The sequence below is a fragment of the Chenopodium quinoa genome, unplaced genomic scaffold (assembly GCF_001683475.1).
Source record: "Chenopodium quinoa cultivar QQ74 unplaced genomic scaffold, ASM168347v1, whole genome shotgun sequence".
NCBI classification, from domain to species: domain Eukaryota; kingdom Viridiplantae; phylum Streptophyta; class Magnoliopsida; order Caryophyllales; family Amaranthaceae; genus Chenopodium; species Chenopodium quinoa.
The window spans coordinates 2666882-2682723 of NW_018743391.1; the positions used below are offsets into that span (position 1 = coordinate 2666882).

Consider the following 15842-nt stretch of genomic DNA (forward strand, 5'->3'; position numbering starts at 1 on the left):
TACATACTGTGCATTGCATGAGTCAGAAGGTTACTTTTAACAACAATATGATTACAAATTAATTCCATTGATTTCAGTTATTCAACCACAATTATTTAGAGTATGTAGCCCAAAAATACATAGCAATTTTAAAGTTTTTTTCTTTTAACCACAAAATATGTATACTTAAAAGAATTTTTTATGATAGCTGAAGAATAAAAACTCCCTTTGATATTCAATTATATTTACAAAAAAAAAAATGATATTTCTTTTTATAAAGCCATCAATATAATTCGTTTTTTTTAAAAAAAACCACCAATATAATTCACTTTATTTGTTATATATATATTTTTTAATATACAAGCAATGAAGCGAGGCATCGCCCAGACCTAAAACTAGTTTTTATTGAATGCTCATAACACTAAAACAGTTTCACTTCGGCATTATTCATATGTTAACTTTTATTTTATATAATTTTTTCTATTATGTAAAAATCTACTATACTTATGTAATATGTTGTTATTAATTAGTCACAATATATATTTTAAATATTATATTGTCATAACTATTTTTATTTACTCCAAAATGCATAATTGCGTACATTAAAAGCCAAACTTGTGCAGACATATATGTTAGTCAAATTGTTATGACATATATAAGTTTGGAGGGATTAGTTGTTGACAAAAAAATCATTAAAGTTACAATACTATAATTTTGTTTTTTTTTTTTTTTTTTTTTCAATAGAATAAAGTTTCAATACTTTTAGTTAGGCCCTGTTCTTTTGAGCTTTTGGGCAGAGCAGAGCAGATTTCAGTAGAGCAGAGCAGATTGAAGCAGAGCAGAGCAGATTTTATTATTATTAGTATTATTTTTAATCAGAGCAGATTTAAGCAGAGCAGAGCAGATTTAAGCAGAGCAGCTCTAAAGAACATGGCCTTACAATGTGAACACATTCAACACAATATAATAATATATATGGTAAGAAATCATGTTTGATATATGAAAATCAAAAATTTTACAAACAAAATTAGGAAATATATCCAAATGGTTCAACAACAATTCCTATTTCAACTAAAGTATCATTTATTTTAAAAAAAATAATAATTAAAGTACTACTTTTTTTTTTTGAAAGGATAAAGTACTCGTTTTTTTATCGATTAATAAATCATCTTAAACATGAATGTCATTAATTAGTTAGCTTTCATTTATAAATATCTTTATAAAAAACTAGGTTATGTCGCCTCAAAAAATTGCAATTGTTCTAATTGTATATGTTTATAAAACTAGTTTCTTTGGGAAAAAAAAATCAATAATTTACTTTTTACGTGATGTAAGATATGCATGATTAATTAAAATATATCAAAAAGTCAAATAAAGTCGAATCAACGTTAGTTTTAGTTTAGAAGGCATGCTTCTAATTAAGTTTTCCGTACTATAATCATACTAACCCTATGACTTTTACGTCATAACATATGTAGTCTCATGGAGTGATTAAAATCTATTATATATATTGTATTTCAAAATAAATATTATTAACCAATGTGCTAAACCCATCATAAAACTATGACGAAAATTAATTTAATTTAATGCAAATCCCCAATTAAAAAAAAAAAACCTCATCATACAATCTTCTTGCCTATATAAATTGGTCTCCAATTCACATTACAAGAACATCCATCATAAATCATAATTCATTTCTTCATTTTTTTTAAAGAATTCATACCCCCATTTGTCAAACCATTATACTTTCATAAATAAAAAATAAAATCATAAAAGAAAAACCCCCTAAAACATGACTTAAAAAAACAATTAAAAAATTCAGGTGTTAGGAGAGAGAAACGGTCTGAGGGTGTTCTTGTAGGTGTGTTGTGTGTAGATGGCGACGGAGCTCGTCAACCGATCTCCGTTATTCTTTTCAATCTTCGCTCAGGTATTTCTTCTTCGTTTTACTCTTGATTTTTAATTTTTTTTTTGTGAGATTTAATTTGTTGTGTTATTATTTTACTGTTTTAAGATGGATTGATTGATGTGATCATCAAATGGTGATTTTGCAATGCTGTTTTTTAGAACCCATTTTTCAAAATTTCGTTAATTTTTCTGGGTTGTGTTTTGATTGGTAAGAAATTGGTGATTTTTGAGGGAATTGGGTAGTTTTTATGGTATAAAATGTGAAAAAAATGTAAATTTTGACTGATTTTAGCACAATTTCATCCAAAGGAGTTGGTTAGCGTGTTTTCTCATTTTCTTTTTCTTTTAAAAAAATAAATGTACTCTGTATAAATTAATTAGGATGATGAGTATGTATGGTGTACTAATTATTTTGGTGATTTTTTTTTAAATATTAGTAGAAAATAATTATTATTGGAGTATAATTAATTATCATTCCGTATTATTATTGGGAAATTATTATTATTATTATTGGAATATTCTTATTTATTAAAAATAATAATAATAGAGGAAGATGACCATTTACTAATTATTTTTGAGGATTTTTTTATTTTTTAAATTTTTTTATAAATGGGTATGCTTAGATGGAAAATGATAGGAGTATCTTGCTAAAGTAACAGATGATCAAGAAATTAGGTTGGCATTTAAGAGTTGGCACTAAATAATCTATTTTGGGTTAAAATTTCTGTTTTGCCTTAAATCTGCTAACATTTTTGTACTGGCAGTTTTGTTGTTAATTTATCTAATTGAGTTGTATATGTTTAATCTTGTCAAACATGTAGGTGGAGAGAAGTTGAGAAGTGTAATTAGGTGATGTCTGTTGATAGCCTTGTCAAGCAATGGGGTTGTGGAAAACCAGGTGCGAATCATCAGAGAATGGGTTCTATCACTTCTATCGTTTGCGACATAGGGGATCCTTGCCTTCATCATTCGCCTATCAAGGTCATGGTGACCGTAAGACATTTTTTAGGAGTTGTCGTCGCCCCCTCCCCCTTTGCTCATTGAAACCTTTATATTAAAACTTGCACCACACTTAAGTTCCTGAATTAGGGAGTGAGTTCTGTCTTGCGAATCTCGTTAAGCTTTGTTGTTTGTACTATACCATACCACAACTTACCATCAGCATTTCTTTCCAGGATGTTTCTGCCTATGGTATGTTCTAGGATCAGATTTATGTTATCTTACCATATCAATTTAAAGTATATGTTCCATCATTGGACGATTATCCTTGACTTGCTACATTTTATTACGATTTGTATTTATTAACTGTAAGTTACATACCATCCATATCTCTTTCCGTGGATTTCATGTGGCTACCTGGCTCTTACTTCATAACAAGCACGATTTTATAGTGGATTTATGCTTCTATGGATGGATAGCTTATGGGATTTGCCTTTGGAGAAGCATGATAGAATATATTAAAATTTAGTTCTGTAGCTGTCTTAAATTCTTTTTCTAGGTGTGTTCTATTAGTTTTCAAAATGGTTGTAGTTCTAGTTTCTTCCTTATTGGTTTTCTAGTCCTCCCCCTTCCCCCCTTTTGTTTATTGTTTGTTCCTGTTTAATAAAGCGGGTTTTCTTGTAAGACAGCCCATAGCCCCATACTCTCTGATTGGCCCATACTTTGAATCTGTTAATTCATCTATTTTGTAGTCATGGTAACCTGAAAGAAAAACATAAATTTCTGGATGAACTTGATCTTGATGCCAGTAGAAAGGCATGCATAGAATCATGGTCGGAGAGTGATGAAGAAATAGATTGGGATCACTATTTCAATCTGTTCAGATTAGTAGTTTGATCTATGTTTTGCTAATACATTGAGGTAAGAGATAAAGGGATTGTGGTAGGGTAAAATGTTGTAAACATCATGGCAAGTTATGATGATTACAAACACTTCATTCAAATGATCTTGTAAGCGATATCATACCGTACTTCCAGCCCAATCTAGTGACACTCCCCTACCCCACCCCCAGGCGGATGTGCATATAGGTTGCGCAGATCTAGACTACCCTAGACCCCTTCCATTGATAAAATTAATAGTAGGCTATTGTTAATATTTGTGTGCTTGGTGATTGACCCTACGGAAGCTGATGTCCACATTTTTATCATGTACTTGCTTGTCTAGTTGGGTAGGCTTGGTTTTCTCTCTCTCTCTCTCTCTCTTTGCATTGACAAAGAAAGAGGACACTGTGATTTTCCTACCATGTATATTCTGTATAAATTATTTTAAATGATTATTTGATATTTCTAGCTTACGCGGGGATGGATGAGAAATATGTATATATATTTTAGTCCTGGTCGATTATATATGCATCACAATTGAAATTCTTTTAGCTTTCCTGAAATTGTGGATTTATTGCTGGTTGATTTGATGGTACTCTTATAACTGAAATATGAAGATGCTCACTCTTTCTGTTTTTCTGACATTGCAGGTAAACAAAATGCTGAAGCCTGATAAGTGGCAGGCAGTTTTTGATAGCGAAGGCAAGGCTCTAGGTTTTCAAAAAGCTTTGAAGTTGATTATCTTAGGGGTGGGTTTTACTACTACTTTAAGTTTTCCATACTTTTGAGAAGATTCATTCAGCATGTCAATTTATTATAATATATATTTATATCCCACTTACTGTTATGATCCGTAGATTATTGATTTCTTTAATTATTCATCATATTTTTAAGCATTTAATGTGCAAATCCACAAATATTCCAATATTCTTACATCCTCGAATTTTGCTTCTTATTATGGAAAGACTGGCTTTTAGATGGATACATGTATGGATGTTTTCAATGATATGTACTCTATTTATTATTCGTTAACTATAGTCTAAATTTTTACTAGTACACAGGTTCTCAATAAATGTAGGTGACAAAAAGCTCTTTATTTATGTTGGCAATTTAGGACATCTGCGTAATTGACGTATTTTTTAAGTGGACATTGAACAACACATACTAATATAAAATAGGGACAAAATTTTAGGAATGTTAGATGTTATAGTAATTGTTAGTAATCATTTTAGCGCTTCTTCACATTATGGTGCTGTCATCAGGGAAAGTCTTGGTGACCACACCGCCAAGTTATGGATGAAGTCATAGCATTCAATTACTTCTCTCGTTGCTTTTAATCTACTGACGTATTATTCTATATCATAATCTGGACCTTATTAGGGAGACATATCTTGGGGCCTGTGGTCTACAAAAAAATGATTACAAATCTTAATCTGTGAAACATAACTTTAGTAGCACACAACAGCTTTCAACCTTTTCAGTCTGTATTGAACACCCTTTATCTAATTTTTGTAATTTTCTAACGCTTTGTCACTAGCTTTATGAGCTTGCTTGCTACCAACAAAGACAAATTTTGCTCACATTATATCGACTTTGAAAAATATTGCTCTTTTATTTGACGTCTTGCTCTTGCATATCAGCTTCTGAAAGAGAGGTCTTCATGAGATGAGTAGCTATCACTCAGCAATCAATAACTCAATAATCCATTACTGTAAAGTCAGCCTACAAATTTGGTCCCCTCTCATCAATTTTAATTCTACTATTCAGCATAATCATTTTGTCACTAATCTTCACTGTTTTTATTTGCTAAGTGTTCGTCTTGAGCAAAGTTTCTGTACTCTGTCCGGGACAATTATTATAATTGTGTTTTCGTCTTTTCTTAATGTAAATTTCCAATTATATGGTTAACGTGTTGGCTTTCATTATAGGGCGTGGATCCATCTATAAGGTCAGAAGTATGGGAATTTCTTCTCGGCTGTTATGCACTGGGCAGTACCAGAGAGTACCGTAATCTGCTGAGAGCAGCCAGAAGGTGCATTACTTTTCACCTTTACTAGCATTCAAATTTTCTTTTAATGATTATTGCTCGCCTTTTTTTTTTTTTTGCCTAAGCTAGGTGATTTTAGTTAGGTGCAGCTTGAGGTGCACAACTTTTGTTTTGTTGTATTTTTTTCCCCCAATTTTTTTTATTAAGTCCACCTCACCATATACATCAATCTCAATGAGATTTCAATGAGGCGCACTGAAGCATGCCTAAGGAGTTCAAAAATTTCCATCACCTTGGTGCGCCTTGGATGCAAACATTGGTTATTTGGTCATTCGAACTAAGACATTGCATGTGCCTATTGAACCATGAGTAGTCAGTCAGTGATTGAAATGTCATTGAAATTGATGTATATGGTAGGGTAACTGGGGCTTACTAGGTACATTATTGCATAAATGATATGTGCGATGATGAGGATGCAAGTTTATGCTCTCCTTTTTCCCTTATTTATTTATTTTTTTAAAATGTGAAGGGCGTGTTTCTCAAATTTATTGGTTGGACTTTGGATAGTGAAGTAAATGTTTAGACCAATATTCGGTATATTGTTAAGGAGCTCTTTTGACTGCTTACTGAGTTACTTGCATAGGAAAAATAACTCTTGCTTGCTTTGGTTCCTTTTATCTGTCATGCAGGGAGCGATATGAAGAACTTGTAAGACAATGTCAAAAAATGCATTCAAGCATAGGAACGGGCTCACTTGCTTATGTTGTTGGCTCGAAAATTATGGATGTGAGGGCATATTCTAAAGATGATGTGAAAAGAGAAGCTGATTCTGAAGAAAGACATGCTTCCGGAGATGATACTAACAAACTTAACGCTTACTGTGATAGGAATAATAACTGTACAGATACAACATATACATGCCAAAGGGCAAGCTCTAGCGATTCTTCTGATGTTGCCAGTGTGAGAGAAAGCATTGATAGTGCTGCTTATGATTCATCTTGCCTTGTTCCCAGTCCTGTAAAATTCAATTGCAGTTCCTTGAGACCTAGGAGGCAAGCTAATGAATCTCAATTTCCAGTTGATGAATATTATGATTTTCCTGCCTTACCGGTCACAGATTTATTTGAGAAAAGTGATGAAAGTGATCAAGCAAATGAATCACATGATGATGGACATTCTACACCATGGAAAAGAGTTGGCAATCAAAGCATGCACAGTTTTCAGATTGATAATAATGATGAATTAGTTATTGAATCAAATGGCTCACGATCTAGTGTTCGACAGTCTATCAGTTCCGAAATTGAGATGGCTGATGGCCGCTGTGATACTCCTCACGAGCAAGTGTTGAGACAGGATATTCAAAAGTACAAAAATAAAGTACTGAACAAATTGAGGATATCTGATGTGCCAGAAACAGCAGAGCTTTATTCGAGCAAATGCGAAGAAGCTGAACCTAGTGAAGATAAAGTATCTGAATGGCTCTGGACTCTGCATAGAATAGGTAATGGATTTTTTTTTTTTTTTTGCTAAATTTTCTTTTTCACTCTTTCTTTAAAGTGCTCATTCATGCTTTCTTAATGTGCTTTAATCACTGGAGCATGTTTGTTGACAGTGGTAGATGTGGTTAGAACTGATAGTCATCTTGAGTTCTACGAGGATCCAAAAAATTTGGCCAGGATGTCCGACATTCTTGCTGTTTACGCATGGGTTGATCCTGAGACAGGATACTGCCAAGGTTAAGGGCTTTTCTCAGTATTTGTGCTGATGCTCATTTTTCTGACCTTTCGTTGAGAAATGTAAAGATGTTTTATGGTTCATATTTTTATAAAAAGATGTTTGATGTTTTGATGTACGTTGTTGGTACAGGAATGAGTGATTTACTGTCTCCATTTGTCGTTCTTTTTGAAAATGACGCGGATGCATTTTGGTGCTTTGAGATGCTTCTTCGACGAACGGTCTGACTTTTTTCTTTGTTCTCATTTGGATAATAAATTGGCTTGTATTTTGTCTAATCTGTGTTTACTGTATGGCTCTACCTATTCAGAGAGAAAATTTTCGAATGGAAGGACAAACTGGAGTAATGAAGCAGTTGCAAACACTTTGGCAAATCTTAAAACTGACTGACAGAGAAATGTTCTCACACTTAACTCACATAGGTGCAGAAAGCCTTCATTTTGCCTTCCGTATGCTGCTGGTGCTTTTCCGAAGAGAATTATCTTTTACTGAAGCCCTTTGTATGTGGGAGGTTTGTTCTCTTAATTTCCTGGACTCTTGCTGCTACAAATTTTTTTTTATCCATGAAATTAAGAATTTCCAGGAGACTCAAGTTGTAAAAAATATTATAAAGTTGATGTTTTAAGTTTATTTCCTAGTATCTGAGAACAAATGGTAGTTTTTAACTATTAATGTCAGAAATTTCTCTCTCAGCTGAACCGAATGACTCCAATTTCACTCATTAATGCAGATAATTTGAAGTTAATAAGATGACCTCAAGCATGTATTTATGCTGTCAATGAATGATCTTAGCCATAATGCTAAGTTGGTTGATGATAGTTGATTTGGTTGCTGTGTGTTGGTTTTTATTGTTGAATTAGTAATTGTTCAAAATAATAGATCAAAGAGCTTTATATGCTAATACCTGTGCATATGAAATAACTCAATAAATGTCAATTTAAGTATCTCCCCCTAGTATTGTATGATTTATCATTGACAGGAGCTGAGTCATTGTGGCTTAAACTGTTTTCTGCAGTCCAATAAGTAAGAAATTTAGCTATTGCTACTAAGAGTCAGGATTTTAAGACTATAAGACATTAAGACTGTCATAAATTATTTTAAACTGCAATGATAGGTACTATGGGAAAGGGATACTCCTTACAAAATGTGGCAACCTTCGATTTTTCAAGTCTTGGGATGGGCTAAGAATGTCAAGTGATGATAGGAGATCCATTCTGAAGTCATAATGTTATTCACTTATTTGGAGCCAAATATAACCATTGCCTAATCACATAATGTCCCATGGTGGCCTTGAGTTAATGAAAAGAGCCCTGTACATAACCAGCTAAATTGACTAAACTTTAAAGGGAAAGTGCACGGTTCTAACTACCCAAGTGGTTTCCTAGGAGTCTCATGGGGTCCATGGGAAGCACTTTGACTGCAGAATCTGTTACTTATCGTTGACAGAGTGTGGCTTGAACTGCAGTGATTTGCTTCCAGAGTGTGCTATTGCCCGTAGACTGTCATGGAAGTTAAGGGATAGAAAGACTGACCTCTAGCATATGCAATCAATTCTTTAACATGTGTTTACCCTTTTAATTTAACTTTTTAATCTTTCACGTACATTTATATATTTTTTTATACTCTTTGATTTTCTAAAGCTAGAAGCTCTATTTTGCATGTTTCCTTGTCATTTTGAAATTGACCATTCATGCAGATGATGTGGGCTGCTGATTTTGATGAACCTCTTTCTTGGAATCTTGCTCAAAACTGTCTTGAACCATTGGTGCTGCAACTGCCGGATGATGTGGGCACTGAGAGCGGAGAGGAAAGGAAAGAAACGGACGATAGCAGTTCAAAGTCTGGCCCACTTGCAAAAAATGAAAATAGTGAACATGCCAGTTCTGAGGAGGCAGCGATGAAGTCCTTAGCATCTAATCATTCCTTTTGTGGCTTAACTAGGACCTTCTGGTCTCGGAGTGATCGCACGCATGAACGCACTGGGTTCTCTGCAACAAGGAATGGGGAAGATGACCTACCTGTGTTTTGTGTGGCAGCAATTTTAATTTTAAACCGTCACAAAGTCATCAAAGAAACTCGTTCAATAGATGATCTAATCAAGGTAACTGATCTTACCTGCTCTTTTCTCTGCAATGTGGCTTTTGCTATATATTTGTTCATGCCTGTTACATTTTAAGTCTCAGATCTTAAAATTTGTTATGCTCAGTGCTCACTATTGAACGAGTAACTATAGTTTGATTTTCTTTTCCCTTGAACTAAAATTTTGAATAGCAAAGCTGTGCTGTGATTAAGCCACTAAAATTTGAGTTTTTGACCCTCAAAAAGTCATTTTAAGACCCTTCCTTTAAGGAGTTTCTTTTTGTGATTTTTGATATGAATATAAAGTAGTATAAAGTGAGAAATGGACTAAAAATACCATTGCTCACTATATGAGCGTTATTTTTAGAAGACAGGGGTCACTTAAATTATATCATCAGTTCTGTCAAAGGGGTCTTTGCTTTATTGTATCTTCTATCTTAGCCTTTAATGTTGCACTCTGCTTAAGCAGGGTATGTGTTTGTTATTATTATTTTATTTATTGTCTTTAAAAATAAAGTGATATCAGTCTATGCTTATAAATATTATTTGGCAGATTTGTAATGATAATGTGCTGAAGATAAGAGTCAAAAGATGCATACGGACAGCAATCAAGCTCCGGAAAAAATATTTCTACAAGGTGCTTTTTCATCTTAGCTACCCTCGAGTGTTTCATGTTAAATTTATGTGCCATCTTCTCCTCATAAGGCATTTGTTCTTTATTCAGAAGAATTAATGATGTTAGCTGATCCAATTGGATGCAAAGCTAAATTCTCTGGCCTGCTCTGACATATTATTATATTAATAGCGAAAAAACTCAAAAAAAATAGGGAAATTCTCTTTGGTAAACCTATAGTTTTTAAAATTCTCAGTGGTGAATTACAAAAAAACTTATTATCATTGGTAAACTCGAATTTTTGTTTACCAAAGATAATAGCTTTTTTAATATAAACTCACTAACCATGGTTAATTCTATTTTTAATAATTAAATTATTTTTTTAAAAAAAACACAACCTCTCCTCTGCCAAGACCACCACCAACGCCACCTCCGACCTCTTTCTACTCTTCTGGCCGAGAACTATTCTCCCACCGGCCACCGCAACCACAACCCTTCTCTCTTTCTCCTCCTTCCACCGCAACCTCCGTCTCCTCCGCGGCTCCGACCAGATCGAGCCCGAACACTAGTGGAAAAACCCCCAAGAAATCCCCAGCAATGCCTTACTTCTGTTTGAACCCAAAACACCAGTGAATGCAACAGCCATACCTCAAGAAATTCGACCCCAAAACCTAGAAATTCAACCACTAATCGTAAACCCTAGAAAATCCGAGCCAAAACCTCCTATATTCGAGCAAATTCGAGCCATAACCCCCTATTTTCGAACAAAAAATCGACCCATAACCCTAACAAAATATGAAGTACAAAAACCGCAGAAGATTGAGCAAAATTACCCTTAAATTCGAGCATATAACAACTAAAAATTCAAAGATCTAAGCAAGGAGGTTGGATTTTCATTCAAATCAGTAGCAATAAGCAATTGTTTCGATTATTTGAAAGTTAGGGTTTGTAGTCGAATTTAGGAGCTTCTCTTCGTTATTCTGGGGTTTTCAGGGTAAGAGAGGTGGGTTTTGAGGAAGCTAAGGGAGGTGGTGATTCAAGGGACGGGGATAAGCGCGGTAGGGACGGTGGAGAAGGTTGGCGCGCCGGCAAAGGAGGGAGTTGTGCGCCGGCGTGGGTAGGGGCGGGGGAGTGGGTGCCGGTACCGGCGCCGGCGTGGTGGGATACTGGCCTGGGAGGGGTGATTTTTTTTAAAAAAGAAATTATTTTTAAAAGCATTAAAATAAATAAATAAAACTAACTATAGTTAAATATTTAGTTAAAATTAGTCACTAATGTTATAATTAGCTTAATATAAAAAATTCGAGTTTACCAATGATAATAAGTTTTTTTGTAATTCACCATTGAGAATTTTAAAAAATACAAGTTTACCAAAGAGAATTTCCCAAAAAAATATTGTGGATCTATGTAGGAGTATAATTTGGGCACAAATTTGTTGGAGAAAACCTAAAATGACTCTAGATAAGTCACTTATTAGTTATCACGGGCATTTCTGGGCTGATGAGAATTCTTCCTTCATGCTCCCTCCAGACTTAGAAAATATAGTATGCTTAGCAGACTTTTATAGAACCGTCTTCTTTTAAAAAAGTGAGCCAGAATAAATCTTACTCTTACAATCATCAGGGTATGTGGAGGTCCAGATGTACCTCACCTAGGTACAGGGCCTCAATATCTTGGAGGCCCGAAATGGCTCAATGTTCAATGACATAGTAGTAGATCATGCTGCACACTTATACTGTAATGGATTCATGGGAGATAGAGCTATTCTCATTAATAATCCTCTCATTTCCGTAAATCATTCTATCTTCCATCTTACTTTTCCATTTGCAACCTTTCATTTTCTTAATTTTCACATTATGTTTTCCCATTAATTTATAATTACAGAAAGACTTCATGATACATTACTTTTATCCTCGTCTTTCCCTCCGAGTCTTCAACAATTTCTTTCAATCAGTATTTTGTAGCAGACCATTTTTTATTTATTTATTTTCTTTTTTTTTTATTTGTTTATTATGTGTGATAAAATTTACTTGTTTGACTCTGTCAATTCAAACCATATATTTGGTGTAGGGATACTTGGTGTTGCAAAAATCAATTATTCATTCTTGGTTATGTTGAAGGATTAATTATGTCTCAACTGTACCCATTGTGTGTCACAATGTTTGATTAATATTATTTTTCTATATGTTTCTTGTCTTCAACAGATGATAAAGTATAGTAATCCATCGCCTCAGAAAGACCCTCCAAATTAATCTAGTGATGCGCATTCACCTAGGATGGCTGAGCCATTGCGTTTGATCCTTGCTGCTTGATCGTGCAAAGCTTCTTGTAGATCTTCATTTGATTCTTTTGTGCTGTAGTTTTGAGGTCTTTGTATTTTGTATTGGCTCATCCTGTGAAGTTTATTGCAACGAATTCTGCCTTTCTGATGAGGTACGTGGTTTTCCTTTTACCTTCTGTTTCTTTTTAAGAATTCATAACTTTCTGTTAGGCAAGTCTGGGATGTGTGGCTCAAAATTATTGCTGTTCAAGTGTTAATTGTTTGCTTTCTTGCACAAATTCCAGCTAAATGATGAAATTTCCCAGCTGTATAAAGCGGACATGGGGCTAGATTGGGTGAAGCTTTGTATCTTAATACTTTGGCTACCAGTAAAGGGTTAAACTTAAGCTATTGATCAGTCAAAGCATTTTCCTACCTTCAAACTAACCAGCTTTGGCCCATCCGTTGACTCTTCTTTTGAACTTCTGTTGAACTTTTTTTGGCAAAGAAAATGCTGTTTCCTCCACTCTTTCTTCATTTGCGGGATTTGCTCTCCTCTCATCCAAGTGGTTGATTACTGACCTAAAAGAGAGGTTTGCATTAGGTAGTTGATCTAGATTCTAGCTAAGGCAATTTTTTATATAAGCGACCCACCAAGCAACTATGGTCTTGGTAGGCGCTTTCTCTGGTTCATCTAATGAGAATTGAGGCTAACAAGGTTGCTCTTGTCACGAACCTGGTGGTTAATTGTTCACCATCCTAATTGGTATCTAATGCATTAGATAGTTTATTCTATTGATGTGAATGAATTGTGTCGGTAATAGTTCCAGTTAGTTGCTCTTTTTTTTTTTTTTTTTTTTTTTTTTTTTTTTTTTTTGGGTATGAAGACTATTAACTACCCGGTGATATATGGCTTGATCTTATTCTGATTATTATCGCGAATTTGTATGTAACAGTTGATGGAAGGAAGACTTTCAAGGTGTACACAGATGGATCACAGATGATGTGGCTCTAAGAGTTTGATCTACATGTCACTCTATCAGGAGGGAAAATAAAATTTGATAGCACAGTTTTGTAGTGGGTACACCCCAATTCTTTGACACAGAATATATCAAAAATCAATATAATGTTGTTTAAGTTAGTTGTTGTTCCTTACTTTCAATGCACAAATAGGTGGTTTTACACCTTAATATGTGAACAAAATTGACTTTAGAAAGTTTTAAAGGAAAGTAGATTAATCATTTAATCTCTATATGAGCTAAATTTTAAAGATATGCCTTTTTGTTTTAAAGTCCTTTATTTTGGTAACGACAATATTTTTTCTGAAGTCTTTTGCTACCAGACCTACCACCGTTCAAAACTTTAATCAACTCAACGAATTGATATCTATAAGATTTTTGAAGTCTCCAACTTGTCATGTTGAGTAGAAATTGCTGTCCATATTCACGGAATCAAGAGTGGTAGAGGGTGTGCATAACCTTCAAAGCTTTTGATATAGGGATAAATAATGACACCAAAATTTGGAGAATTCTAGGAACATTTATACATTGATTATTAGAATTAGATTAGATACGTAATAATAAATGATGTTAAATTAGAACGTGTGTAAGTCCGTTTCTTAAAGCTCTAACTTGAAAAATTCACACCTACTTAATCAAAGAAAATTCTTCAATTCCCCCTTAGTTTTACAATTGAATCAACCTGATGACACCCACCTCCCTCATTTTGTTTCTTAGTATACCTTCACTCATATGCAAAATGAGTCAACTTTTGTAGTAAGCCCCATTTTGATATATTGAAGCTAAGTTTGACAATGATTTTGAGTGTTGTAGAACTGTTGATTAAGCTTGAACGAGCTTTGAAATCTCATGTTTGTGCTTTGTTGATTTATTTTATTTGTTCACAATTGAACTTGAATATCAAGTTTTTCCTAGACCTTCCTCATTTCTCAAAAGACGTGTCTCGAAGTATTTTTACAATATCAACTTCAACTTTATATAACGATTGATGTACAAAGTATTTAAAATTTAAAGGAAAAATTGTCAGGAACTACATGTTAAATAGGGGTATTTGGAAACAACTACCCACTAAAAAAATTTATCAAAAAAACTACCCTCTAAATTTAAAAAGTTAGAGTAGCACTACCTATTTGCATTTTCCGACGAGAAAGTCTGGCGTGTGAGGCCCACTTTTTTCAATTTTTCTTCTGAAAATTCCTAATTGAACAAGTGAAAACAAGTAGGGTATGCAATTCATAGGTAATTATTCTCTTTTAATCCATTAATTATGAATTTTGATGTTAGGGTGTAACGATTAGAAAAATTAGGGTTCTTAGAAATTGGGGATAATTTAAAATTGGTTGAATTTATTGCTTTTAATTCAAATTGCTTATCTTAGGGTTACGATTTAAGGTCCAATTTGTCATTGCATCGTGTATTTTCAAAGAAAAATTGAAAAAGTAGGCCCATGCGACGGACATTCTCGCCGGAAAATGCAAATGGGTAGTGCTACTCTAACTTTTTAAATTTAGGGGTAGTTTTTTCGATAAAATTTTTTAGTGGGTAGTTGTTTCCAAATACCCCTATTAAGCATGTAGTTCTTGACAAATTTTCCAAATTTAAATTATGCTTTGGAAATCATAAATCCCCTATATTGCAATTATTAAAGAGGTGGATCATCCAAAGTAGGGTCTGTTCACATTTAGTGAACTGAGCTGAACTGAACTGAAATGAACTGATTGGAGCTGAACTGAACTGAACTGAATTGAGCTGAAATGAATATTTTATGAGAGAGGGAAATTAAGAGCTGAACTGAACTGAACTGAACTGATTGGAGCTGAACTGAACTGAACTGATTGGAGCTGAACTGAACTGAACTAAACTAAACTGATTGGAGCTGAACTGAACTGAACTGAAATTAAGTAAATGTGAACAGCTCCGTATTATAGAGTTCTATGGATGCAAAAAATTTCATGAAAGCAACAACAATTCTCATTAACTCATCCCTACCCTAACTAACATAGACTAAGAGTTCAAAATAAATTAACCTTTAAACAAGGTAGTTTTTTGAATTAATCAAGTTGTAGGGATATTTATAATGGCCATAAAAAATGGAAATCTAGCAAATTACTTCGTATTAAATTGATATTGTAACAAATGAGTGATGAAAACTAGTGTCGTATTATTTTGGAATGATGGAGCTGGGCTGAATTAAATTGAACCTAAGGACCTGTTCTGATTGATTGAACTGAACTGACCTGAACTGAATTGAGCTGAACTGAACTGAACTGAACTAGACTGAACTGAATTGAACTTATTAATTAGTGATTTTTAACTACAGATTAGTGATCTTTGATTATTTATTACTATACATATGTGTATATACAAATGTACATATTAAAATATTTACGAAAAATATACTATATAATTATAAAATTTATGGAAAATATATTAAAAACTTGAA

At 33.7% G+C, this 15842-nt stretch overlaps 1 protein-coding gene across 4 annotated transcripts; it reads left to right on the top strand.

Moving 5' to 3' along the window:
• Positions 1–1447: 1447 nt before the first annotated feature.
• Positions 1448–13654, top strand: LOC110738764 (small G protein signaling modulator 1-like). Of its 4 annotated transcripts, XM_021919191.1 has the most exons (13): positions 1448–1909; positions 2709–2868; positions 4358–4456; positions 5636–5739; positions 6384–7195; positions 7307–7429; positions 7561–7649; positions 7739–7939; positions 9125–9529; positions 10061–10144; positions 12325–12553; positions 12686–12984; positions 13337–13654. In XM_021919191.1, exons 2-11 carry the CDS (start codon positions 2740–2742, stop codon positions 12370–12372), a joined length of 2094 nt encoding a protein of 697 aa, XP_021774883.1. In that variant the 5' UTR covers positions 1448–1909; positions 2709–2739; the 3' UTR covers positions 12373–12553; positions 12686–12984; positions 13337–13654. The 4 variants fall into 4 exon arrangements, with proteins under 4 accessions (XP_021774883.1, XP_021774881.1, XP_021774885.1 ...); XM_021919189.1 differs by lacking the exon at positions 12686–12984 and having other exon boundaries at positions 1449–1909; XM_021919193.1 differs by lacking the exons at positions 1448–1909; positions 12686–12984 and having other exon boundaries at positions 2707–2785.
• Positions 13655–15842: the final 2188 nt, after the last annotated feature.

Bases quoted from the DNA above. Each gene is read 5' to 3' on its own strand.
- LOC110738764 (XM_021919191.1), top strand. From the start codon at position 2,740: ATGTCTGTTGATAGCCTTGTCAAGCAATGGGGTTGTGGAAAACCAGGT. The intron at 7,650-7,738 runs GTCTGACTTTTT...CTACCTATTCAG, and splicing joins AGATGCTTCTTCGACGAACG to AGAGAAAATTTTCGAATGGA. The intron at 7,940-9,124 runs GTTTGTTCTCTT...CCATTCATGCAG, and splicing joins AAGCCCTTTGTATGTGGGAG to ATGATGTGGGCTGCTGATTT.